Here is a 26,880-nt window from a genome sequence, read left to right on the forward strand (position 1 = left end):
TCCAATTACTCTTGCGGAGGCCGGGCAGAAGTCAGTCGCCTCAAGACGACATCGGCAGCCGACACCGACCGCATTTCAAATACAATGCTTAGGAATCTAGACGATGTATCTATTCATGCTCTTACCGACTATCTTCAAGAATGTTGGGCCAGCAGTACCATGCATCCCTCAGGAGTAGAAATGCCCCAATCTAGTCCTCATCTCCAAGCGCGGCAAACCACTAACTTTGGGCAACCTCCGTCCCATCTTTCTCACGTTCTGCGTTGGGAAGCTGATAGAAGACGTTATCCAGACTAGCCTCTTACAATACTTCGAAGACGCCATCTTCTACCAGACACATGTTCGGCTTCCGCCCTCATTTAGCGGCCGCGGACATTATGCTTTTTCTCCATCACCAGGTAGTCATGAGACGCAAACTAGACACGAAAGTCATCGTCTGCCTCGATGTTGCTAAAGCATTCGACAACGTCCTCAATAAAGCGATTCTTCAACAACTTCAGGCTCTCGGTATCGGACATTGCACGTATGTGTAAGACTTCTTTACCGACCGCACAGTGCAACTTAAAGCCGGCACGGGAGATCCTTCAATCTCCTCTCCGGGAAACCATGCCTCGCCACTAGGCTCCGTACTTTCGCCGATGCGCTTATAGGCACATCGCACTTATAGGCCTGCACAAGCTATTGCCCGACATCCCCCACCTGCATCACAGCATTTATGCTGAAGACCTCGCACTTTTGATCACACGGGCAGTGACCGCCCGACTGAAGAGATTATTGAATTAGAGATTACGGATTGGAAATTATTTCAGTACAGTTGGCCTCACCTGCTCGGCGACAAAATCAGAGTATATCATCCCGTCCCCGGAACGACGGCCTCCATCCTCCAGAATCCCGATTCCTCCATAGATCACATAAGGATTTTGGGCTTACATTTACAGGCCAACGGCAGCAACATCACGCTCCAACGCATCAACTAGTCGGTGGTACAGATCGGACGCCTCCTTAATCGAGTCTCTAACAAGCATCATGGTATGCGAGAGTCTAGCCTCCCGCGCCTTTTTCAAGATTTCACCTTCCTTCGTCGGGGCTTCTTTTGTCATTGTGATGCCATCTTTTACTCCTCGTTCTCATCTGGATCTAGGTCCTGCAGGCTATTGCCGATGTGCTGAAGCTTTACGCAAATAATGTTTGCGATGATGCAGTGAGTGCAGCACTTGACAAATTGATGAACACGATGAACACAAAACACCCTTTAATCTCTCTATTTTTAAATAAGATCGCGATATTTTCTAACTAATTATTTTGCAGCTTGTCTGTTATTTTGTTGTAGCATAAAAAGACAACAATGAAGTTCAGTCCACATCAGGGATGATGTCAGGGAGGTTTTTTGAGTGTTAAATGTTTCGGACTATATAGCAGAAGTAATATGAACTGGAAGCGTTTGTCTCAAATTTTGGAGATGAAAATGTGCTATTTTTATGAGCGCGCACCTTTGAATACTTCGGGTTGCTTGGTCGGTATCACAAAACGGTCTTCACCGGAGGCAACAAGGGCGCGAAGATATCGGGAGAGCGCAGCAGTTTCTATGAAATCGACCGCGTTTCAATGGAGGCGAAACGAAGATGCGTCCGTGGTCTGTGCGATATCAGTGCACGTTAAGGATTGAGGAACGAATTGCTGCTCCTAGCCCTACGGGGCTGGGACAGGTATGTCACTGCCGCTTGCGGCGGGGGCTAGCCTGTCACCATACGGGGCTCGGACAGGTAGGTCACTGCCGCTTGCGGCGGGGGCAAGCCTGTCAGCATATTGATACGGGTGATACAACAGATGTTTATCTGTTGTAGGCCGTCATTGTACTCGTCACTGTATTCGTGGTAGACGACGGCTGTTGCGATAATCGTCTTTCTCTCCGTCTTCTTTTTCTTTCTTTTTTATTTTCTCTTCTATCCGCACGAGGCAGCGGAGTTGGCTCAGCTACAGAGCCAGTAGCAGGCCCGTGCATTTTCTTTTCCTTCTTCCTTCAGTCGCAACTACAAGCACGTTAAGGATCCTCAAGGGGTAAATACTCTGCAGCCTTACACTATGGCTCCTCTTTCTTACCACTTTCTCTCTATCCTTCCTCCCTTCCTTTACGGCGCTGTTGAAGCACCCACGGAGACAAGCGTGGCAAATACTCCGCCTTTCCTTTCCTGTCAACGAATTAATAATAGTATTATTACTATTTTACGGCTATCTAGGACGTTTACGTTAGTAGTGTGCGGTTGACAGCTGTAGTGTTGCCCCTCAGGTTTCGCCTCCTTTCGACAGCACCACAGTTGCTTTAACTGAGCGGAATGTTTTCGATATTTCACCCTTAGAATGTAACCTCAGCTAAACGCATCACCTTGCATTTGGACGGAGAAGCACATTTTCTGAACGTACTTGGTATAATATATGCTTTATTATAACTATTACAACTTCTTATACATATATAATTTGTTAGTGTATATGAAGCACGTTAACGTTATTATGAAGTAATCTGATAGTATTGAGTGCGCAATAGAAAGAACTAGGAGATAAGAAATTTTTCTGCTTGAAAACGCATTTTTGTACTAAAACAAGACTAGGCTCAACACAGCTTAATGAACCGAGAGCATACCGTCCCGCCGGCGTATATATATATATATATATATACCGCGCCGGGGTGGCGCAGGGGCTACGGCGCTCGACTACTGTTCCCAAGGATGCAGGATCGAATCGCGGCCTCGGCAGCTACTTTTCGATGGAGGCGAAAAGCAAGGTGCCCGTGTGCTGTGCGATGTTGGTGCACGTTAAAGAACCTCAGGTTGTCGAAATTTGTGGAGTCCTCCACTACGGCGTCTCTCAGCCTGAGTCGCTTTGGGACGTAAAACCCCACAAAAATGAAACCATATATGTATAAGTGCATTAAGCGCAGCGTGGACTTGAAAAAGACGAGGGCAGTGAGTCAAGATTCAATTTTATTAAGTATTCGTGTACGGCTTACTCCTCTAGATAACGCGCTTTTTTGAAGGGAAGACACTTGCTTTGAACATTTCTTTTACTCTGTAGATTTGCTTGGAGCACTGTAATCTTTGCATAAGAATAAGAAAACAAACCTTTTTTTCCAGTGCACGCACATAATGCAATGTACTCTTTACACTTCGGCTACAGAGTTTAATTCTCTCTGTTTGCTGCTTAGACAAGAAGATGGTTTGGTTTATTAGGCTGAATGTCCCAAAGCGGTTCCAGCTGTATGTGACTAAAACAAAAATTGCTGGTTTATTTTATTTTATTTTTTTTTTGCTTAATGTGTATATCAAAGATGGTATTGGAGCTCAGGCTATCAGTTGGTTTTCCGATATGACAATGAAAGAGAAACGTTATTACGGCGGTGCCCTCAAGAACTGGGCACGTCTGAGCCAAAAAGGCTTTTGAGGATGTAAATGTATTTGCTTGAAAATTAGCTCAGCGCTGATTCCCAAAGTTAGGGAACTGGCCGCTTTGTAGCGAAAGCTACATTAAGCTTGTAGAAGCGAGTTTCGCCGTGCCTGTTATATGCCACAACTAAGCACCACCGTAAGCATGGCAACCAGCTTCGCCGCTCCACAGTTGTTGCGCTGCTTTACCGCGCAGGTCTCCACCGCTGGGCCTTTACTACGTCACGAGCTTTTTTATATAGCCCCTATGCGCATGCGCAAAGCGTTCGCCGGTACCTTCCGCTATGCCGAGTACCCTTCATCGCATCTGGCTCCTATAATCATGTGACGAAATGCGCAGCTGAACACATCCTGAGCGTGTTCTCTTGTCAATCAGATGCACCATGAATGAAGAGCGGACGATGAGACGGGCAGATGCCTTAACGAGCGCCTAAGAGAACACAATAATAGTGTTTTTAACTCCGTTAAAGGGCATCTCGGCATCCATTGCAGAGATCGTAAAAGTAACGACTGGCAGCCTTATTTCCAAAAAAAAAAAAAAACAAAAGTGTTAAATAGGCATCGGGACAAGATAGCCCGTGAAATTATTGAGGCCGCACAAATCGCATGGTCAAATGACGCTTGTGTCACCAGCCTGTCCCTGGCGTTGTCATCAAAGGAACTTAGATATCTAGCTACAGGGAAGTAACGTGGTGGCATCTCACGTGTTTTCAAGTGTATAATCAAATGTGTATCGCTTTTGTGTTTTCTTTTGTTGTTTGGAGCCTGATATATATATTACCACGTTCCGAGCAATAAACATCAGTTGCAAGTCAGCGCCTGACCGTGTTGACTTCCTTCTGTCCTTGTCCAAGTCGCGCTGTTCTTCAGAAAATGGCATACCAACTCGCCCAAGCATCAGTTCTAACGTTGTACACGAACGCATCTTCGGGTAAAATGGTCTTTATTTGTTCTTGCCTTCAAGTAGGACAGTGATAGTGAAATCAGACAAAGGTTACAATTTCAACAGACGAAGAGAAGGTTTTTATTGAGGCAACACACAATCTAATCGACACAAACAATTAGTAAAACTGCCTAAACAGACCTATATTTACAAAATGTGCGCAGCATAGGACACACAGCAGGGACTTCAAGCAGGTGGCTTTGCCTTAACGTTGTAAATAAATAAATAAATAATTGAGGTAGAACTGAAAAATACATTACGTTACAGAGTTGTGTGAAATATGAAAATGAAGGAAGGACATGAAATAGATTGTACTGTGCAATAAAAAGGAAGAACTTCCCAGTCACTCCAAATGTAATATCGTCATCTCCGACGTCGCGCGCTGACATTGTTACTGATTCAAACGTTCAGCTGCTAAGAGACTCTTTTGTTGATTCTGTAACTGAACAGCTCCACAAGTCATAACCCAACTGTTCGAAACAAGTGTAAATTATTTTATCGGAAGCCAGTACAAAGTCAAGCACGACGCAAGAAGATTAGCAAAAATGCGAGCCACAAAATGTGTGAACTGTTAAGACACAAATTTTGCGGCATGTTGATTACAGAAAACGAGATATACAAGTCACTCATCGCACCCATTAACGCACACCTATTTTTACTACAAACGTCGACAATGAATGCAGCGTACGATGTGTATAATAAAAGCTCACGACAGTTTGACAAACATTGCACTGCAGTTTTGAAGCTTTAAAAGCATGCCCCTTTTATTTGCATTTTTATACTTCAACGCGCGCACTCGCCTTCATTTGCACCACTGTAGACGCTTATAAATGCAGGCACAAAGCGAAAATTAACGACGTATTGCAGTCCGCATCCTCGCCTACGCCGACGATGTGCCTGTATATTGAAAACTGTAGGAAGTCAAGTCCAATCGTTCTGGATTCCAATTTCAGGCGAATATTGCAAGTAGATTCTTTTCGAAAAAGGTGTCCACTCTGCTTATGGCAGGCACCCGAATATACCGTATGGCGCCTTGTAATAGGCAGCCCAAGTGAGATTATAATGCTCGGTTGCATCGCAGTCTGAATAACGAAAGCAATCGGCTAGACGTCTACTAAGACGAGAAAAAAAAAGTGGTGTAAACGCACTTTATTACCGCAGTCGGTTTTCTATATTCTTTTGAGAGGCCATATCATAGGCCGTTATGTACACATGTACGCCGTGCTCTATTACCCAAGTAATTTTCAACACGCGCTTCCAGGAAAATAAAGGAAAACATAAATCGGAAAAAAATGTGTTTATAAAGATATTTGCTGAGAATATTAGAGAAAATAGACCAGCGACGTACGAGACATTGAATTTTACTTCACTGCGCGTTGGAGATCTCGAGTTGTCGCCGAAGCAGAGCAGCGACTGATCCACGTAAACAGTTCTCCTGAATAGCACCACCGTTCACGTCTTAGAGCTTTGCAGTGTAATCTGCTTAAATATCTTATTGGTGAGGCTTCACGAAAACATTAGCATCTAAACGGTGATGTGAGTAAACACGGATTCCTGCACCTCCGCTGTCGCGAGGGGCACCATGCAACTTTAATCATCGCGTCTGCTGCCTCGCCTTTCGATTAAGCCTGGAACCGCATTTTACATTCCTTAGCGGATTGTTGTCCAAGTGCTGAAACTTGCACTGCTCATGAAAGTACTCTGAGTAGGTTTCTGCAATTGTTTTTACAAGCTACATGGCCTAATCACATGAAGAGACAAAAAAGGAGAACAAAGTACAGCAAACGCAAGTTCTGAGTTTCCTATAATAACTAAGGATATTTTTTTTATGTTAAAATATTTGCTTTGTCTTTATCGTCAGAACTTCCGGGGTTTCTTTTGTATTGAACGCGAATACGGCGCTTATTCTACTGAGTGCGAAAAAGTTAGTTCACGCGGAAAACCTCAAAAACGTGGTGGCAGGCTCACAATTAGTTTATCCGTCTCCCATCAGCTTTTGCTGTCGTAGCTTAAACTGAATCAGGACCACAATAAATTTAAACACCACCAGAGCAAAAGCTGAGGACGCCCCAAATGATTCGCGTAGGCACATCGTCGACGACAGCTGTGGTACTGACAAAAAACTACAGACACAGAGACATACCAAACAAGGACAACCAAAACGGCTCCAAATAACACCAGCTTGGTTCAGGGCGGGGCCAACAAACACAGGCAGGGCAAGGATGCAGCGTCTAAGGAGAGCACGAACAGAGGTGGGGGTGTCCAACTGTTTGCACAGTGGGGACAGATTGAGCACATAAAGCTCTTATCGCTATAAGGGTCGCGAAAGGATTTTTTTTCTGTCTTCCCTCTTAATTTTTCACAGCGGACTTCCTGCTCAGGTCGAGCCACTTAAACAGAACACTGTGTTTACTTCTCTTTGTTTAGCTTTGGAGCACCCAACGTTTCACTGTGAGGATCTCTTCATGCATTTTTTTTATTCGTCTCCTTTCGGTGAAGAGGGAATATATGTCTTGATCTTCTTACGTCTCCTCCTTCTAACTCTTCCATAGTAATGTTCCCTTTTTGTTTTGTTTTTTTTTTTTTTTTTTTTACTTTGGTTCGTCGCGACTAAACGGCCAAAGCGGCTCGAAGACACGAGCATGTCGTTTACTTGATCTCAGTACTCGATAGTATAGGAACCAGTTACAGCGTCGGGTCGGGGAGCGAGCTGTGAGCGGAGGCTTCGATGTGGGCGTGAGGAGGGGCGAGGGGACTGCGCGCTCTATATCCTCAGCAGCTGGTCTGGCGAGCGCACCCGTTGTGCCGTCACGTCGGGCGTCGGCAGGCCGGTGAGGAAGTCTTCGAGTGCCCCGTCGTCGACGACCCCTTGATAGAGGGATGAGGATGAATCGGCGCCCACGACACCGGCCTGGCGACCGCGCTGGTTTTGCGGCTGCTGCTGGGACTCCTCGAGGGATTCGAAGGAGCGCTTCCGCTTACCACTGCGTGCACGAAGCAGCAAAACGAGAGGTGTGTGTGAACATCCACTGCGCATCTGTCTCGTGCCACAAGGCAAAACAATAAGATCACAAAACACACAAAAAAATTACAATGCTGCCCATAAGTCTCCTTACAAGCAGAAATGCGATATCATTGCGAAATGGAATGCCTAGCGTGGTATTCGAATGAGCTGAAGATCATTAAAAAAACTGTTGGGGAAGGGTTAGTACAAAGGCATGTAAGCTCCTTCTTTACGATATGTGAGACAGTCAATGCTGCGAGTCACAGCCAGTGACGCAAAGCGCTCGCGGCCTGCTTCCTTATTGTGATCGTTCTGTAGGACAGTGAATGTGCAGCGTCTCACCAACGAAGGCGGTTGAATGTGGAGAGCATTTGCTGCGGCAAAAACCTGACAAAACCAAACAGCGTAAAAGATATCTAAGCATGCACGTGGACAGAAAGACTAATACGCTGTTGTTAGACGGCCAACAAGACAGATGTATCTGCAATACCAAAGCAGCACACCCATTCTAGACCTGATGGCCACTAACGCAAATCAGCTTCCGCTCATTACTGTAGTAGGCCGAGATGCTTAAGCTCTACTATTTTCTTCCTTTTCACAGAATCTCGTAGGCAACCAAGCGTAAATTTGGCAATAAGTTGGCCAATCCGAGCTGCTTTTTATGTAACTAGTATGCTAACATCGTGACAGAATACGACACACTCGTATCGGATAAGCTTTATTCTTGCCGGAGACACTTGTGACCCGTTCTCTAAAATTTTAAGTTGATGATCGCAATTGTTCTACTTCATTCAACGCACATTTCGTGAAAATATCTTGCTTTTCTCTCGGACTTGATTTTAATATTGTATTCTATATGCACAGTGTTGGACGCTTTCCAAATTTCAAGATACCGAGTCAGTCTGTGCGCTAACGAGCAATCGCAGCCATCGTTCTTTGAGGTCTAGGAGAGACAATATTATTTTTATTTTGTGCAAATGCTATGCTTGGATGCTATGCACTACTACATAATCATCATCACTAAGACAAGTCAAATTTAACATTTTTAGAATAGAGTGGGCAATAAACGCGCCAAAAATTCAAATACGCGTTTGTCTAAGTCCTTACCAGAAGCGTGAGGAGATACCGATACACGGAGTAAGAAATATGGAATCAACCGATTTCGTAAATTTAACCGTTTGTTGTTGTTTGCAGCCGCCCACTCTTTAAAAACAATTGCGCCTATACAAGAAATATATTGACACCACTCACTGAATATACACAGGTTGCCACCATAACAGAAATAAGACGTCGTTAGAGGAATCTCTCACTTTTTTTCTCTCTCTCTCGCTTGCAGCACAAAAGCGACATGAAGGCGCAACACCGAAGCAATTGAGGATCATGTCAGCGAAATATGACTAACGCACAATGACGGAGCGAAAACAAATCCATATCGACACTCACTGCTCCTATATACTCATTAGTAGGCTTTTCTACGAAAGTATCAACGAAACACGTGCAAATTGAAAACAAACAACGAAAGCAGTAGCATAATTTAGGCTAAACACTTTTACATACATTTTGTTGGGATCGACGAGCCCGTAGGCGACTGGGAACGTGATGCCCTTGAGCCGGTGCCGCAGGGACTTAAGCCCAGCCAGGGTCTCGAGTTCGGCCAGTCGCTGGTCCGAGATGCCACTGCGCCGGTCACGACTGCTGCGAAGACCACACAAATATCCATACCTATCAATGACACCCAGCCCGGACTGGAGTTACGGCTACGTAAAACACCAAGCTATTTACGCAAGACTGAACATTTAAAATGAGGAAGAAGCAGAAGTGTACAACGACACGACCACAAGCCTTCGCATTTACCAAAATAGTGCACCGTAAATACTACGTCCTACATAAAGCACTCACCAAACATTTTACAAATCAGTGTTGCTTTAAAGCGAGCGAATAAAAGTACGGCCCATTGATGAAAAATGGAAATCATGTAGATTAGTCAACTTAAACCAGAATTCATTGCTCTTATTTTTTTTGAATAAATTCTAGTTTTAGACTCGTCATTATTAAAATACTTGACTCCTTGCCCACAAGTCTTGTATCTGCAATGCACTCTGGACAATACTCCCCGGTGTGTATGCGCCATTAAGACGAAGTTCTTCGTCAGCATCATTTTAAGGCGCTTTGGTGGAAAACATATGGGTATAGAGTCATACTTATCGTATAATTGGAATGTCCTTTCATGTAGAACCGGACAGTGTGAGGTACCAATGACAATGTTGAGGTGCAGACTTGCGAGCTTGAACTTATATCTATGCAATGTGGGTGGACACCGAGAAACCTGTGTGCATCGCACGGTGAGGTGGAATACATAGAGCCTTTTTTCCTCTCTTGCAGGCGCTTCACAGTTCAGAGAAAGACTAACCTGGAAGGCCCTCTCAATAGGTTAGCACAACCTTGTGGAGTTATCCATGATTACATTATAGGATCTGTTAGGCTAACTTGTTAAGCCTTCGCAGAAAATCTTCCAGAATTTTTTCACGAAAATTGTTACGATTGCTTTCAAATTCTAGCCATAATTTTATGGCTGCATTGTTCCAATTCTTTAAAGTCTTGCTTTGCGGTATTATTTTGTCTGTAATAGAGATTGCGTACGACACTACACTTTGACTAATCCCCTATGGTTTGTACGCGCCACGTTTCAAGAGGCCAACAACAACAACAATCAACTGACTCGCTTCCCTCTTGAATCCACTTTCCTGTGAGGGACCATGCCATTGTGCTGTTTTTCTTTTTTTTTTAACTTGACGACATGTTCAAATAGCGTTTCTCGATAAGACTCATTGAAGCAATCATACACGTTTAGTTGAACGCAAATAGAAAGTTCACCACGACTTACTTGTTTGTACATAATGGTAACGATTCTGTGTACCCACATGATCACTAGCAATATGTGCAGCGCATTCCCCGTCTGGAGGGAATGCACTCAACGTCAAGCAAATGGCGCGCTCATTTATAAAGGCGCAAAAATTTGTAGAAGCGAGGGCTCATTATTCAGCAGGCAGTGTTATGAGCGCCTCTTTACCAGATCGTTAAAAAGTGGAGATAAAATGCTCAACACGGCATCCAGAAAACGTGTAGACACAAATAATTCACCCTAGCGACAAAGTGGCGTGTTTGGGCCTAACAAAACATGCAGGTGTTTTCATGACAGAGGAAGTCTGTGTTGTGGTTTTTAAATAGGAGTACGATCGCTTTTTCACCGTAGCAAAACTGGCATCATTTGCATAGAGCTTTTCTGTGATTGCGAAGAGACAAAACGAACCACTACGATTGCCGCTTATTTTTTTTTTACAGAAGCCAGTGCCTCACGGAAGGGCTGGTCAATCAGGAAAACATATCGAGAATAAAAAGTGGGGGAGAGGGGGCGTATGCGTATTCCAAAAATAGCGGCTTCTTCGTCAGGAAGCGCACGCATGCGGATCTGTCGATTGTTCAGTTCTTTCTACTTTTGCACACAATGTACTACATAGGACAAATTGAGAGTAACTTCACTTAATTGAGAATTTATTGCAATGTACTCAGGTGTGCTTTTACAGCAGCTCTATCTGCGATAAATATTCATTTTATTCTGCACGCAAATGCAGTATCACTGACAGAAAGACGTGCGGAAGACGAATATTGACTTTGAGCAGACGATTATTCCAAACAAACAAGCGGAACGACAGTTCGCGTGTGCAAAGGAGTTAGATCAGAATAGATGGAAAATCGATTTTTTTTTTTTTGACGGAGGGCAAGCAGTTATAGGAGGGAAGGAAAAGGTTCTCTGTCCTCGCTGAGTATACGCGATGGCGGCCCAGGAAAGGAAGCATTGTGTCAGCCCTTTCCCAATAAAAACTTCAGTCACGAAGGCAAGCGATGTTTCGCGAGGTCTTTCTGCATTGAACATAGGTCTAAGAACCACTTTTGCAGCGAACAAGGAGAAAAGGCAACGAGTCTCTGGGGAAATAAAGCTAGCATTGCAAGCGTGCACTGCGGAGTGCCGACACCGAATGTCGTGGAAGAGTTCGTCAACGAGCTTCCTTGGGGACTTCCGGAGTGCCCTCGGAAGCGAGCGAATGGACGTGTATATCTGCTACCCCTGGAGAGAGCGAAAAAAGAAATAAAAAAAATTGCGCTGCATTGTTCTCAACAATTTTTCTACCGGGAGCAATCGTGAGACTAAAGTTCAGCCGTAGTCAACTAACCGTAACAGACACTTTTTTTTAGGATCTAAAGACCACCTGTTCGCATGACGTGGGAAGCCACACTGCGACAAGAGAGCACCACTAGCCAACTTGAGCCTATATTTGTGGCTGGCGACTTTCTGAAATTTGTAACTCACCATCCAGATTTGGCCCATTAAAGGCAGCTCGCTTTGCACTCTTTCTGCATATTTTATGCATGGATAGACATACTCTTGTGAGGCAGTCTTCTCAAAAGTGAAACCAGCGAAGGTAATAAAGCGAATAAAGCAAGGACGGGGGCCAGTTGAAGTTTCATGCTGAAGAAATCGCGCTAAATGAAACAAAAAGACGGGAACACAGACAAAATGTGTACAACTTGAGCAACTAAGAGACGCGCTGCTTCTGTACATGTTCATGTCTTTTTGTGCCACTCAGCGCGATTTCTTCAGTGTGTCAGTGTAAAACTGCATGCAGTGATTACGGATGAACATTATTTGAGCTGCTCCGGATAACAAAGTTTTTTGAGACAGACTTCACGATGCGTGCTTCAAGAATGGGGCCCCGCAATCAGCAGCGTAGGACCAATCGCTGAATTTGCGGTATTCACCCTGAGAACCAGCTTTGCTGGGGGAAATAAAGGACACTTGTGTTTGCCCCCATTTTACTGCCGTTTAGTACTAAACAGTAAAATTTGTTATGACTCTCGATATGCCTGTCTGGTCAACCCCGTTCCGTTGGAGTTTCTTAACGTAGGGAACCAATCAATAAAGCGTCCTCAACCGACAAGATTGGATAAGGTGGTCTGCTTTATTAAATGGTATTTTTGCTAGCGTATTCTAAGAAAGTAGGCCTAATATCACAGCATCGAAGACGAGGAAGTCTTTTCTGGGTATCAGAAACGTCCGCAATGTATAGATTTGTTTTGCGGACATAGCACACGTACAACTGCAATGTTTGGTTATCGCGATACCTAACGGAGAGTAAAGGAGCGGAGGTCGTCTCTATTTCTATGGCCTGTTATCGACCGGCCTAAATGGATTCTCCACGACCATTATGCCTGCAAGGAAAAGCGACCTAGAACGTCAAAGTAGCAACATTATGGAAGGACCAAATGTTCGCGTATTTGTTATGCTAGGTACGGCTTCAGCAGCAGCTTTTCTGTTGTTAGCTTCTGCTCAGAAAGATGAGTAGTTGAGGTTTTCGAGATTAAAGCTACCTAATGTTAGTGCGCTCTCCCTTTCATTCGGCGCGAATTATACCGAGGGCTGCACACACGAGTCTTTGATTGCTCTATGCATATTTTTGCTGGCAAGACTAAGACCGAACTATTTTATCCTGGCCGTACAGTTTTTTCAGACGACTATTTCAGCTCAGACTGCTGTTTCTAACAGCTACGCCGAGATATCTGGGCTCGTTTTATTTGCACCCTAAACCTATACACAGCGTTCAGCACAAACTGTGCTGGTCAGATTATCTGCATTTCTTGAGTTTTAAAATGCTCAGGGGGAAATGTAATAAACAATCACGGAAGCACATATTAAATATTTATTCAGTAAAATTCGTCACACATTTAAAGGAGCTCTGCTAGAGGCGTTGAGCCTCGAGTAATAACTCGATAAATTACAAGTATGCCTTTTCGTGACCAAGTCAAATATCACGCTTTTACACGCAGTACAGAAACCACACTCGCACTCGGAAGTGTGCGAACCATTGCCAGAGGCGTTTGAACTTCGCACTCTACGTCGTATCGCGCATCCGATGTCTGCGCACGTTAAAGAACTCCAGGTGGTCGAAATTTTCTGAGTCCTCCACTACGGCGTCTCTCATAGCCTGAGTCGCTTTGGGACGTTAAACCCCACAAACAAACCAAACCAACCAAAAAGAGCCCTGACACAAAAGGTTTTCTCTTCAGCCGTGTAGTAAAGTCTTAAAGGAAACCTTCAACCTCTGAATTATTTATGTAGCAAGTGGGCACTCGTCCTTACAACGGTTTCATGGATGGATGAAATATAGGAGCGTCCCTTTCTAAACGGGGGGGGGGGGGGGGGGGGGGGGGGGGGTAGCAGATGCTATCATGCTTGTTTCGTTTCCCCTATATTTTAATTACTTATTGTGGCAGATCAGCTAACTATATCATCATTCTTTTGATTTAATTTTTGTTTCTACATTACTAACATTATGTTACTTTACAATCTCACACATTGTGTTCGATCTCTCTGGCTCTTTTAAGCTCCATTATACGCCTAAGCAGGAAACTCTACTGCCTTGTTACTTTTCAAAGCACCCTGTGGATAAAGGTTACAAATGACTTTTGACAGGTCTCACACATCACACAGTGGCTATGGCCATACCATTCTAGAGCAGTACGCCGCTCTTTGCCTCTTACAGATTTCGCGGTAGCCTTTAAGCTGGCCTCATTAAATAAGGCCTGCTGAGTAGTAACAATTTTTAGCATGCATAATGTGAAGGGAAGAGAGGAAAGAGGTCCAAGATTTGAATAAATTGTCACTAACGATTAGTCCCTTCTACAACACTGTTAAAGAAATATATCCTGCGGGATGTAAGCCGTGATGCGGCGTCGCTGGCCATTTCAGAGGATAAGGAGAAAGATTCCATGTGAAAGATTCCATGAGAAAGATAGTGTTATATGTGATCAGACCTTGTAGAAAAAAATAAAACTACAAACTCGGGTGAAAAATATAGTAAAATATTCTGTAGTTCGGTCGTAAACGTCGAATTCTTTTGTAGTGTTCAGTTTTTCTTTTCTGTTGCAGTTTTCTTTTTTTTATTGTTGCTTAGTACTTTTCTGCTATGGTTACAAAAAATTCTGATGTTACTACAAAAAGCTCTGTTCTCATACCAGATTTCCTTTCAAAAACCGCCCTTCTGTAGTTTCTTTCGCCTAGGAAACGTTGCGTCCGTGATATATTGTCTCCACCTAGGAAGTGCCGATTGTGTGAAGAAGCAAATATTTCCAGTGAGTCTTTCGCTTTCTAAAACAAAGATGAGCTCTTCTGTGTGTATGTTCTGCTACGCATAGCATTCACCATAGTCTTCCCTGCTTAACGTTAAAGAAGGACTCTAAGTGATGAGGCCAAATCTAGGATAAAAATAAAATAATCTTGATCGCAGAGGACGTCGCGGGCGAAACACGTAGCAAGAGGGGCAGACAGAAAATGATTATCGGTGAACGCCTAGAAATTTGAGAAGTACACGGAGATGTTCAGTAGTTTCATCGGTTGCATAACTTAGCGAGGATTTCTGCAGGGTTGAGAACACAAAAACAGAAATTCCAAACAAAGTTGATCAAATCATTTTCCTGACTTTCGTTTTACCCAGAAGCTCAAGTTCGGTTCGGACGACAAACACCGTCACTCAGTGCTGTCTACATGCACTAATAATCTAGATGACTCATTGCCGTTGCGTTATGCAGCAACCACCATACCCGATTAGGGGAACGGGCGTGATGACGTGCCCCACCCTCGTGTGGTGGAGTGTCACAGCACGTAACATTATTGTACCAGCCGCGGTAGCTGCTCTCAAAAATGTATAAGTCCTCTCATGACCTAATCCCGCCACCCGAAATGCTCCTAGTGGCGTCACTCCAGAAAAGGTGTCATGTGTGTTACCGCTACAAGCGCAAGGAAGCAAGAGGTCATTCAGGATGGCTATACGTGCTCCCAGAGGCAAGGTCAGTGAAGGATGGCTGCCTTAATGGCAACGCATTCAACTGGGACGCGGGGCGTGGGCCGGCGGCGGGAATCGTTTACGAGCACCTGTCTGCTTATAGAAGCTAGCCTGCAAGCGTGACAGCTGCGCCTCTTCGCACGACGGCCTGCTTTCGTGCGGGGGCCGATGGCTTTCTGCCGATAGCTTATAGCGGGAGACCTTTGCTTGGTGTCATAAAAGGGGGCGAGCCTCGACCGTGGCGCTGCAGCTCCGCGTGCGCTTTCATATAACGGGTGTCTCTTTTCAGTTTATTTCATCCGAGAGCATTTTTGAGTCTCTTTGCCAGATTCCTGACAGCTTTGGTTATGGTGGAAGTTCATCAAGAACGGAACTGTCTCAGGGCTTTTCAAGCTGCAAATGTCGAGCTGGCTATGCAGTGCCTCATAAATCAAAATGACATCATTTTTTTATGTTGAAGCACACATTATGCCGATCAGAAATGCTAATGCACGTTGTACTGATCAACGATTCAGCGTCTTCTTGGCATTATTCTTTAAGTAATAAAACTTTCATTGTATATTCGTCAGTATCTGGTTTGGAGGCTCAAAAACGTACTAGCTTTTTAACACGGCTCAAAGTGCCAAGAAAATATTAATCCATTGGTGCCTTCAACATGAAGAGTAGAAAATGAGCAGAAATATTGCATCTGCTTTATGTTGACAGGACCTCTTCTGCGAGCAATTATGCGGCTTGATATGAACATATGCCCAGGGAGACGAAATGCTGCTAAGGCGTTTAAAGCATCATTTTTTGTATAGGTTGATACTCTCTTGAACAATATTGATATACTGCAAAAATTCATTGTATTCAATCGCCGAATTTGTGCCATCATTTGCTAGCCGCCGCTGAAAATAGAACAACAAAAGTTCGAAGCTTCTCATGGTGGTCTATTTTCGCATTTATTATTTACCAGTCGCTCACTAACAAAATATATTCTTCATTACTCTCAGTCCAGAAATTCTTAGGAGCATCACGCTCTCCATTTTTCAGCTCTACTTCTTCGTTAGGCGATATATTTATGAAATTTTTTTTAAGTCATGTGAATTTAAAATAGTATCTACCAATATAAGTCACTAACAAGTAAGCATATAGTACTGGCCGATGAATAGAAACAGGAGATTTTCAGAGACATCATTTAGATATTGGTTGGAAACAATTTATTTTTACAACGTTGTGAAAATTAGAAGTGTACGAGAGAGCACTAGCATGCATTCTTAAGTGTACATGCATTGTCCCGCAATAAAGAAACCAACTTGACACCTCTGCAAAATTAGCAAGCAGAACTGGCGAACGAAGAACATGTTTACTTGTCCTAGAAATCTCACTGTCATGAATGCGGCTTTATAAACGCGATGATGATTAGGGATAACAAGCAGTTCTGGTACTGGGAGAAAATTAAATGCTAAAGCAAGATATTCCAGGAGTAGATCGATTAAGAATCTCGAACCAAAACGTTGCCCTAACGGTTCTGCGAGATCAACATAAAGAAATTAGGCAGATATGTTTTTGCATAGATTTTTCATAGCCTACATATTTTATTTCATCCAAGCGTGTTGCAATTTCTTGGCCAACACTCATGAGGCCAAGAAGCATGTTATTCATTTCCTTTTCGTGACTGGTCCAAACCGTGCTTTTCCCCAGCACCAAAAGAATGGTTTTGTGTCTCAAAGTAAATGAGCACGGAGGATGGAACTTTTTTGTTAAAAGTATTCTTTATTCGAAGGAGGGAAATAAATTTTTTTTGTAGCAGATTCTCTGGTGATTAAGCTCTCCTGAGAAGCTCCGGCCTGTATACAATTATGGATGTCGTCGAAAGAAATATTATTATAGCGTTGCCTGTATCATGAAGATTGCGGTGTAATCCGCTCACTGAATTCGGTAGGCCGTGTCACCAGTTACTGCAAACACCTGCCACGCTTAACAACAGCGCATGATACGCCAAATAATACTTCAGCACGTAAAACGACCACCTTTCAGCAAACTTGCAACACTCCACTTGCCACATAATCTGACTTCAGGGCACATTGTGGCCATTCAGACCTTCCGGTTAGATCTGGTCGCCGAAAGCAAAGCCGAAATATTGGGCAGTTCTTCCGGCGAATGTTTTCAGCTGCACTATTTCCAGGTTTTTTTTTTTATATAGTTTGGACATGCAGGATAGACTGGCCTACAGCAGCTCATAAAAGTGGAAAGACCACGAAAAGAGTGGCAGAAATCGTTAGTGCTATCTGGTTGTCAGCGCCGCTTGTCAAGGTACGTGCGGTGAACACTGAGTTATTCACACATGCATGTATATGAGCACACGCAGTTCAGGAGAAGACGCATCATTCAGCCAATTGCTATATTTAGTTCCTAAGGCTGCAAAGCATTGCGTAAAATATCTGCTAGTTCATTAAAGCAATGCGTAGCTTCCAGACGGTGGCATTTTTCATCAGCATTGCTTTAGGGTAAAAGCTTTATAAGGTAATTTATCTTGTCCAGCTGTGCCCCCTGTGAATGCCAGCATCTGTGACCGTCAATATGATAACAAATTGTTAATTGCACAGGTGCAAGATGCTCCGCACGTGAAATGCTTTGCAATTCTGAGTTTTTTAATGTTGCTGAATCTCACCAGGGTGAGAAATTCGTGATGGTGTGGAACGGAATGTCGAATAAAAGAGAGGTAAATTGCCTCTGGAGCAACGCGTGGCAGAACCAAATAATAGAGAGGGTCAAGATAGCTAACATGCTCGCCCATATATCCAGCAGTTTTTGAGGGATCAAGCGCTCATTTACGATGTTTCGAGAAACCTTATATAGCTAACAGGCGAGTGTGAAGAAACCAGAATAACACTGAATGCGCACTGAAGGTATCACGCCAGCACACGCGGCGTTGATCGGCGCTGTCTTGAGCGTGGGAACATTCTTCGGGCACCACTATTTTCCACTTGGTGATGCTGTATTTGAGAGCCTAACAGACTTCCTTCACGTACGTTGATATCAGCTTGCTAGCATCCCCCATTTGCTCTCAGTTTGACGTGCCGCCGCCTTTACAGTTTTATTATTATATATAAGCGACAAAAATCGGCCTCTGCGAAGTTCACACGGCTGAAAGAAGTAATGGTGTTACAGAAAATTTGTCAACAAGTTTATCTCTGAGCAGCTGACCTTACACTAGAGGGAAGGTTAGGTAAAAATATTCCTACGTTTGCGCGCAGGCTTTCCGTGAGGGGAAAAAGCAAATCACCTGGCTTTGTGATTGTGACTTTTCTCGTGAACTAGAATTGAAACCACAGTTCAAAAACACTCCAGGCTTTAGTGAAGCCTATTCCTCAGTTGCTCTAAATTTCTGTTCATACCTCCTCAGAGAGAATATCAAGGAGAAAATAAAGCATGTGAGTCTAAAAGATAACTTAAGGATACGGCATATAAGATGCTGCGGCTCCTGAGCTAGCCAGAAGTGGTCACTCAAGCTTCAAATCGAGTTCGTCTTATCACGTACCTACTGAAATTAAAGTACAAATCACTGTTAAAATTACTATGAAACAAACAAGTGGTGGTAGATGTTCAAGGACTACGACGTGATTTTTTTAGAACGATTAGTCGGTTCTTGAACCTTTCCCGCCATGAAGATACTCGACCAGACTGGTTTCCTTGAAACTTTAGATTTTAACAAATAAGTCTAACAGCTTTTGTAACATCTATATTTATACGCGAAGGGGTGTGTACACGTTCAGCGAAAACAAAATAGGAGATCATGGCAAAATACAATCTGACATCAAAGTCATTCAGCCCGCTATTGAAATAAACCGTCTTTTAAATCTGGACAACTTTATTCCTTTAGCACTGTAGGCAGGCAAATGATTCTTCGAAAAGAAACGAAGCTTGATAGACAATTTCTAAAGCAACTAGTTAAGGAGACTGCAAATTTGAAAATTTAATACTGAATACTCCCAAATTTAGGAGTTTCAAATTGAGGGGCGCCCCGCGTATTCAGGGTATATGCTGTGTTGTTGAATATTGGTAATAAAGTACAAAAAAAAAAAGCCAAGGTGGTGCTGCGGTAAGACGCCCGACTACTGTCCGGAGTTCCCGGGTTCGAACCCGATCACGGTGGCTGCGTTTCGATGGAGGCGAAACGAAGTAGCATCCGTGTGCTGCGCGATGTCAGCCCACGTTAAAGATCCCCAGGTGGTCGAAATTACTCCGTAGCCCTCCGCTACGGCTCCCCCTTCTCTCTTTCCACTTTTACTCCCATCCTCATTCCTCCCCTTACAGCGCGGTTCAGGTGTCCACAGAGCAAGTGTGACAGATACTGCGCCTTTCCCTTCCTGCGAACCAATTATTATTATTATTATTGAGGGGCATTCATCATTTTGGACCAGAATAAGAAAGCTGCATTAGATAAGTGAATTTATACCTGTACGATAGCGCTTCTACGCTATAAAAATACACCCTGCTCAACTTTAAGAGTAAGGACAAAAAGAATCTGCTTTTGATAAAAAAAAATAAAAAAGAACCCTTCAAAGGGTCAAACGCATAGAGTGAGGGATCATGTTCCCTTTATAAAAAAAAAGAAAAGAAAGAAGACGTCTAGGCACCAAGAGGTCAAAGTTTTCCTAATACCGGATTAAGAGTGCTGCTGAACAAGACATTAGGTGAACACGTGCCGCATAGGGAAAAGGAAGCACAGGGAGGCTAAGGACTGCCTGCTTTGGCATGTCTAAAAATGCAAAAATCAATGAGACATGTGTCAGTCCTCATACAGTTCGCTTACTTAGTAGAGCCTTTGTTTCGACTTTCTGTTGCTTCGCATGACCTACTAAAAGCGCGCGGAGGAAAGAGCAAGTCTTGCTACCTGTGTAATCCCATGATAGGAAAATCAGCCTTGACTAATTTAAGGACGGTCCCTTTACGCCGACCTCGTCGGCGGTCGCCTGATAAAGGCCATCGCGCCTGAACCTTTTACGTCGTCCTAAGGCGTGCTTTAAATCTGAGGAATGAAAATAAACAAGCAAATAATAAAAACAACGGACGTAAACCGCAATAAGCAAAGAAATAGATTCCCAGTAGTACATTCTGATGTAATACTAGAAAGCGGAGTCTTCCTTTTTCTTCTGCCAAGACGGGAATACTGCAGAGATTTGGGAGATTCCTATAAGCAGGCTTACTGCATCCACTAGGAGCAACCAGTAAAACTGTTGCAACATGTCTTACGCAATAGGCTGACTACAGGCACCCATAATTAACGTTGCGAAACATGAACGTTATATCGTAAATGCCAATCTATAAACCCTTGTATAATTCAAGTAGAACTATGGCGTTGAAGGCAAACGCGTTCGCTCTGTACTGTTCAGTATATTTAGAAACTTTGTGGGTGAAATATTACTAAGGTTATCATTTATATTATGCTCACTAATACTATCGTTGCCAACAATAATCTATATAAGTGCAGTAACATTTCGCAGAGTTGAATAGCAAATTGTAAAGTAGCTCTGGAGGAGCACAATCATTTTTTTTTTTATTTGCGTTGGTGACGGCGCCAGAAGAAATTGCGACAGAACTGCTTCCCCATTCTTCCTTCGTTGGTCCCTAACGATTGTTGTTTGCAAGCTATTTTCAATTAAATAATCTATTCCTTAGACAAAATTAAGAATGAACAGGAGGGGCCGCATACTCAAACATGCAGCAGCCTTTTCCAGCGTTTCGCAAAATAAGCAAATTTTCCTGGCAAATTTGTGCGACGGTTCAAACCAAAATATAATTCGAAAAAGAGAGTTCCACATAGCTCAGCAGGAAAAAGAGCAATTACGGAACCCAATTACACAAAATAAGAGGATAATGAAACTTACGCGCAACAAAGTAAATCTACACAAGAACATCGATAGCATAACGTAGTTAAGAGGGTGCTGGTGTCCTACTAGTTGCAGGATGAAGCCCTATCGCCCTGAGGTGCTGCATGATATACTTTTGTCCTTATATTCTAAATACGTGTGGGCAGCACCTCGTTTCTTCATTCGCCATAATTCTGGAATCCATTTTCGTTGCAGTAGGCTTCTAACGCCCTTGACGCTAAGGGTGACATTTTATCTGAAGACTAATGTACTTTGTTTTCTGACAGGATTAGTGCGTACAACGCACAAAGAAAACAAAGGCTACATTAGACTGAGTGACAAGCCGAGACTACTTGGAGTAACCCATGCTCTAGTTGTAAGAGGATAATTTCGTTGAGCTCAGGAGGTGGATACGTGGCACAATATTCCACACACGTGACGGCACTGCAGAAAGTTTATGAGGCTACTGCGACAGTGCCTTGCTCTAGCAATATGCCCATGCTAGCACTTGGCATATACAGCTGGCCTTGTAACAGTACCGTGTTATAACGCCTACGATAACAATGTTAGATGAGCGGAGTCTCTTTAGGGCCTCGAGGAGTCACGAAATGCCTCAGAGAACAGCTGCTGAGGAGAAATGTCGATGAGAAGAGAGCCTTTCTACCTGTTCGCAGGCTTTATGTCTCAGCAGAAAGCGAACTGCTTTACTACCTCAACACTTGACGTGATTTGGGTTAGGAGGATGAGCTTCTTAGTGTTTATTTATTCTGGCAGATAAAGACCGCTTGAAGAGGTGTAGTAAAATAACACTCAGGACAGACGATACATTCAGATTGCTGTTACTTATTTCCTAAATACTTCCAACTGCCCTTGGGCAGTCAAGACATAAGTGGATAGAGCTAAAAAGAATTAAAAAGTAGTAACAACAAAATAACAACAAGAAAAAAGAAGGATTATAGTGTGATGGCAAAACCTTATTTAAAGCAATAGGAAACAAAGAAATTAAAGTCGTATCATCCGACGTCAGCAAGAGTAAGAGAACATTACAAGAAGTAATGAACCAAAGTACACTAATATCTTTCGCACTGTAGTTATGATAACTCTACTATTAGTGAGTTCAAAAGTCAACACGTGTCCGCGCAGAAATAAAGAATGCATTGAAAATGATTTCGAAACGACAAAATGACTGCTAGTCGGTGAGATAAAGCAATACTGCCTTAACTCAAAAACGTTTACAAATTAAGCCCCTTTCTCGAACTTAAAATTTATTCTGAGCAGAACAGAGATTGAGCAAACATCGATAAAAGGTAGTAAACAAATGGAAATATGCGGTCGTAGGTTTTATGCGTTTCATATGCACTTCTTAATAGTGATTGAGTAGCGACTTAGATAAACACTATTGCTCTAGAGAAGCATTTCATCCGACTAGCCTTGTTTAAGCGCTTTCTGTTAAACATGGAAACGACATTTTTTGTGATACTTTTATGCTAATATGTTTTCAAAAATAAAAACGAAAGCGCTCTAAATATTATATTAAACCGAAATATCAATCGCAATTTGGACAATTTCAGATTTCCAGCGTTAATACATATTCGACAGCATCATAACCACACCGAATGGAAAAAAAGAGAGGGGCTTCAATAAACATTACACTCAAACAAAATCGAGTGGTCCTTTTGAAACGATTTATAATCAAGGTATCCGGTCGCTTATATATCCAAGCAACGTCTACTTGAAAAAAAAGGAAATAAATAGAGACTAAGCTTTACGTTCAATGCCGAACCTTCATATGAAGGCATGGCACGCTTTCTTGAAAGGAATCCAGCCTCTGGTACGTGATGGGGAAACCGTGGATGTAAAGAAAAAAAAAGATTTCCCCTATAAAATTAATACAATCTATTTCTTGTTTCCTGCGGTAAAGCTTTTATCATTTGAAGAAAGTACGTTCTCACGGGGTGCGTTTCAATCAACTTTCAGACACAAGCGTCGGTCAACGCAGCCCAGGTGTAACACTCACACTCTGAAATGGAGCGTTTGTTGACGCTGGCATTTTCTCATATTTCTTAAGTTTCAATCCAATCGACATGAAAGGTATAAGCCGCTACAAGGAAGCACACATTGTGACAATCAAATCAGCAACTGCAGAACGCTGCCTAGCAATATAATAATCTTCATCCTAGTAGTTATATTCAGTATTAGTCTTAATTATTGCTGGTAGAGGCCTCGCAGACAGATATTTAACCGAGCCGGTTCTAAGCCTGCGCGGCTACACTGGCTCCGCCAACTTCGTAATCACGTCTGACCACTTTCCTTTCTTCGCCTTGCTTATAAGTCACAGCATCATGTTTAGAAAACACTGCCATGTGTACAAGTTATTGAGAACAACATTTCTCTTTAAAATGCATTAGCTTAGGCTCCTTATTAATTCTGACTTGAACCATAAGTTTGTAACCTTGAAGGCGATATTCTTGTGTTTGCGTTCTTGCCAAGCCCCCTAAGTATATCTGAACTGCTCCTCGTGAATACATGTTAAAATGGTGAGGATTGCCTTTCTTGCCTTTCTTCTAAAGCTGCCGCTTAAAATCGCAAGAACATTTGCGGCCACTCACTCAAAGCAGATACTCATTGAAGTAAGCAAAGAGAGAATTTATGGACCCCAAAGTGTAGCGCAAAAAAGTATCAATTTCCAGCTTTTTCTAACAGAACGGCACACAGAGCTTGCCTTCCAGCTGGGAGTTTAGATGTCTTTATTGGACACAAGGTTCCCATCTCGTTTTTAAATTCTTCTTATATGACCGCTCCCTTCACGAGCAAAAAACAAAGTACTAGCCTCCACTGTGTCATCTGCGCACCTTAAGAAATGATGCAAGCTTTTCGTCGACTGTGATACGCTCTTTCATTTTGCCACCAACCTCGGTGCAGATTCTATTAGCTAGCAGACAGCAACAAAGGTAAATGAGAGTAGCTGGAACTAAAGCAACTAGTAAGGTCTGCAGTTACTGCAAGTAGAGGTGTTGGACTTATTAAACAAGAAAACGAATTACAAACAAAGTGATCAGAAAAGAGACCAAACTTAAACTACAATTACACCGCCGAGCATTTTCAGCCCCCTTTCATCACTCATCAAAATAAATTGTGCTCAGACCGGATTCAGACTCCTGTTCTTGACTCACAGGATAGGATTTCGGTGTAAAACGCGTGATGACTTTTATTGTGTCAAGGCAACTTTGTGAACGGCAAACATGACAAGAACGAGAGGTCAAGGGTTTATTTTATCAACATATTGTCAAGGGTAATCCGAGCGTCTATCTAAAGGGTGCTGTGTGAGTTTACTGTTCTTCCATCATGGGCACCTTTGATGTGTCCTTTCTTCAATAATGCGAAATTGTTTGTAAGCGCCAACAGACTATACATCAAGATTGTGTACCCGGCACGCCGGATCTAAGCGGTAGAAGTTGAGCTGCCGCTGAAGAGCTCTGACTAAGCATTCTTTGTCACAGGTATCGCATCAATTAACAAATTCAATAGCCGTCTCACGACAAACTTCTTGCAGATATTCCTGGCAATATTCCTGGCAGCTTCTAGAACCGTTGTTCCTTCAATTATTTTAAAAATCATCATCATCATCATCATCAGCCTGATTATACCCACTGCAGGGCGAAGGCCTCTCCCATATCTCTCCACTTAACCCGGTTCTGTGCTAGCTGCATCCACTTGACCCCTGCGAACTTCTTAATCTCATCCGCCCACCTAACTTTCTGCCGCCCCCTGCTACGCTTTCCTTCCCTTGGAATCCAGTTTGTTACCCTTAGCGACCATCGGTTATCCTTTCTTCGCACTACATGTCCTGCCCATGTCCATTTCTTCTTCTTAATTTCCACTAGAATGTCGTTAACTTGAGTTATTTCTCTGACCCACTCTACACGCTTTCTATCTCTTAAGGGCCTGTCACACTAGCGCGACACGACACCGACACAGACCCGACAACGACACCGACAGTCGGCGAACTCGTCGGCCGACCGTGTCTGCGGCCGACCAAGCTGTCACACTAGGCCGACGACGACACCAACACGACCGAAAACCAAATGTCTTCCCAGTGTGACAGGCTTTGAGGCCGGGGACACCGACAAAACCAGTCTGCCGACTGTCGGTGGCCGAGTCTTCGAGAGATCGGCCGCCGAGCAAAAACTTTCTCGAAACGCAAAACCGACTAGTACACCACGTCGACAGCGAATACCTTTCAGCACTAATATACGTAAAAAAGTAGAGTCAATGCATAATCCCTGACCGAAACGCGAGCGTGAGCCGCCAAAATACTCAAGGCCGCCGAATGCGTGTGGAATATCAACGGCAGCGTTTTCTTTTCGGGGCGAGTGAATTCGGGGCGCATAGATTTGTGGCGCTCGTCGGGACCGTGAGCAATCTTTCCGCTTTTCCGAACTGCACAGAATAGTGCAAAATGAACATAGCACGTGACAAAGAAATGATGAAAAGAAGCGATTATTTTCCTGAAGCCAGCAGAGATGCCGATCCTCCTGCGCACTTCGATCATTGTGTTTAACGTCTAGCCGCTGCGTCGCTACTTCGCAACCCAATTTCAACGCTATTTTACGCATCACGCAATAATTTTTTGTTGCATAATTCAATGTGTTTCAAGAATTGTGTGCGCAAAAAGCGCAGAACTTGCGTTTAAACTTTACAACAGAACCAACAGCAGTCGTGGTCCCGCGGCCGGCCCTGTGAAATCCGCCTAAGGTTTTAGAAAATCTGCCGAAAGTTTTACCTGCTACTGTGGCATGATTCAAACTATCTGCAGTTTACTCTCAGCAAGCTGGACAGTCAGTTAAGCGGTAAACGCTCCTGCTACCTTTGCAACTTTCACACTGCAAGACAGCGTATTAGCTAGAACCATATCCCAACCTCTGAAAGTGCCGGTTACGCCTAACTTTTGTGGTGCAGTGGTTAGCGCAGCTGGCTATCAAACAGGAGGTCGTGAGTTCGATCCCAAGGGTAGCGTTTTTTTTTTTTTTTTTTTTTTTTTGAGCTTTGAATATACACTGTCTCTTATTCGCCGTGGACAGCTTTTGTTTTTCAAACACTGACGTCGTTCTGATCCGGCAACCAGAGCCGTAAATTACAGGGCACTATTCAGTCTCGGCCCATAATCACGACTGTTGAGGCGCATGTTTTGGTATGGTCGAATATATGAAATGGAATTAAAATTAAGCGTTCCTTAAGTAGTTACGAGAATAAACCATGAAAAATAAAATAGGGAGTAGCTATACAAAAAGGAGAATTTCGCATTGTAAAAAAAAAATAAAAGGATTAAGAAAATGAACGTATAATGACACGAGAAGAGAGTGAGAATGAGTGGGCCTGGTCGGTGGGGAGGTTTCCCACGTTGTCTGGCTAGTGTGACATAGGAGTTGGGCGACCGTCGGCCGACAGCCGTCTTGCGAGCGACGCGCCGCCGACACCGACTGTCGGCCGACTGTTTCCGTCGGCGCAGTGTGACATAGACGCAGACATCAGGAAGACGCGCTGTTGGCAGACCAAATCGGCGTCATGTCGTGCTAGTGTGACAGGCCCTTTAATGTTACCCCTACCATTTTTCGTTCCATAGCCCTCTGGGTTGTCCTCAACTTAAGTAGAACTCTCTTGGTTAGCCTCCACGTTTCAGCCCCATAGGTGAGTACAGGCAAGATGCAACTGTTGTATACTTTCCTCTTGAGCGATACCGGTA

The 26,880-nt window shown here is 43.5% G+C and overlaps 1 protein-coding gene across 3 annotated transcripts in view; it reads right to left on the reverse strand.

The window, feature by feature from the left end:
* Positions 1 to 4,374: 4,374 nt before the first annotated feature.
* The window catches only part of LOC146193336 (uncharacterized), a 234,037-nt gene continuing 211,531 nt past the window's right edge, over positions 4,375 to 26,880 (reverse strand). For 2 of the 3 annotated variants that reach the window (XM_084602677.1, XM_084602679.1), the window contains exons 3-4: positions 8,942 to 9,079; positions 4,375 to 7,364 (exon numbers count right to left, since the gene is read on the reverse strand). In XM_084602677.1, the coding sequence (XP_084458803.1) occupies positions 7,145 to 7,364; positions 8,942 to 9,079 (358 nt within the window). In that variant the 3' untranslated portion in view covers positions 4,375 to 7,144. The remainder of the gene's footprint in view (positions 7,365 to 8,941; positions 9,080 to 26,880) is intronic. The other variant, XM_084602678.1, reaches the window with a different exon arrangement.

This window comes from Amblyomma maculatum, chromosome 4 (genome assembly GCF_055883805.1).
Source record: "Amblyomma maculatum isolate TAMU_Amacu chromosome 4, ASM5588380v1, whole genome shotgun sequence".
Taxonomy (NCBI): Eukaryota; Metazoa; Arthropoda; class Arachnida; order Ixodida; family Ixodidae; genus Amblyomma; species Amblyomma maculatum.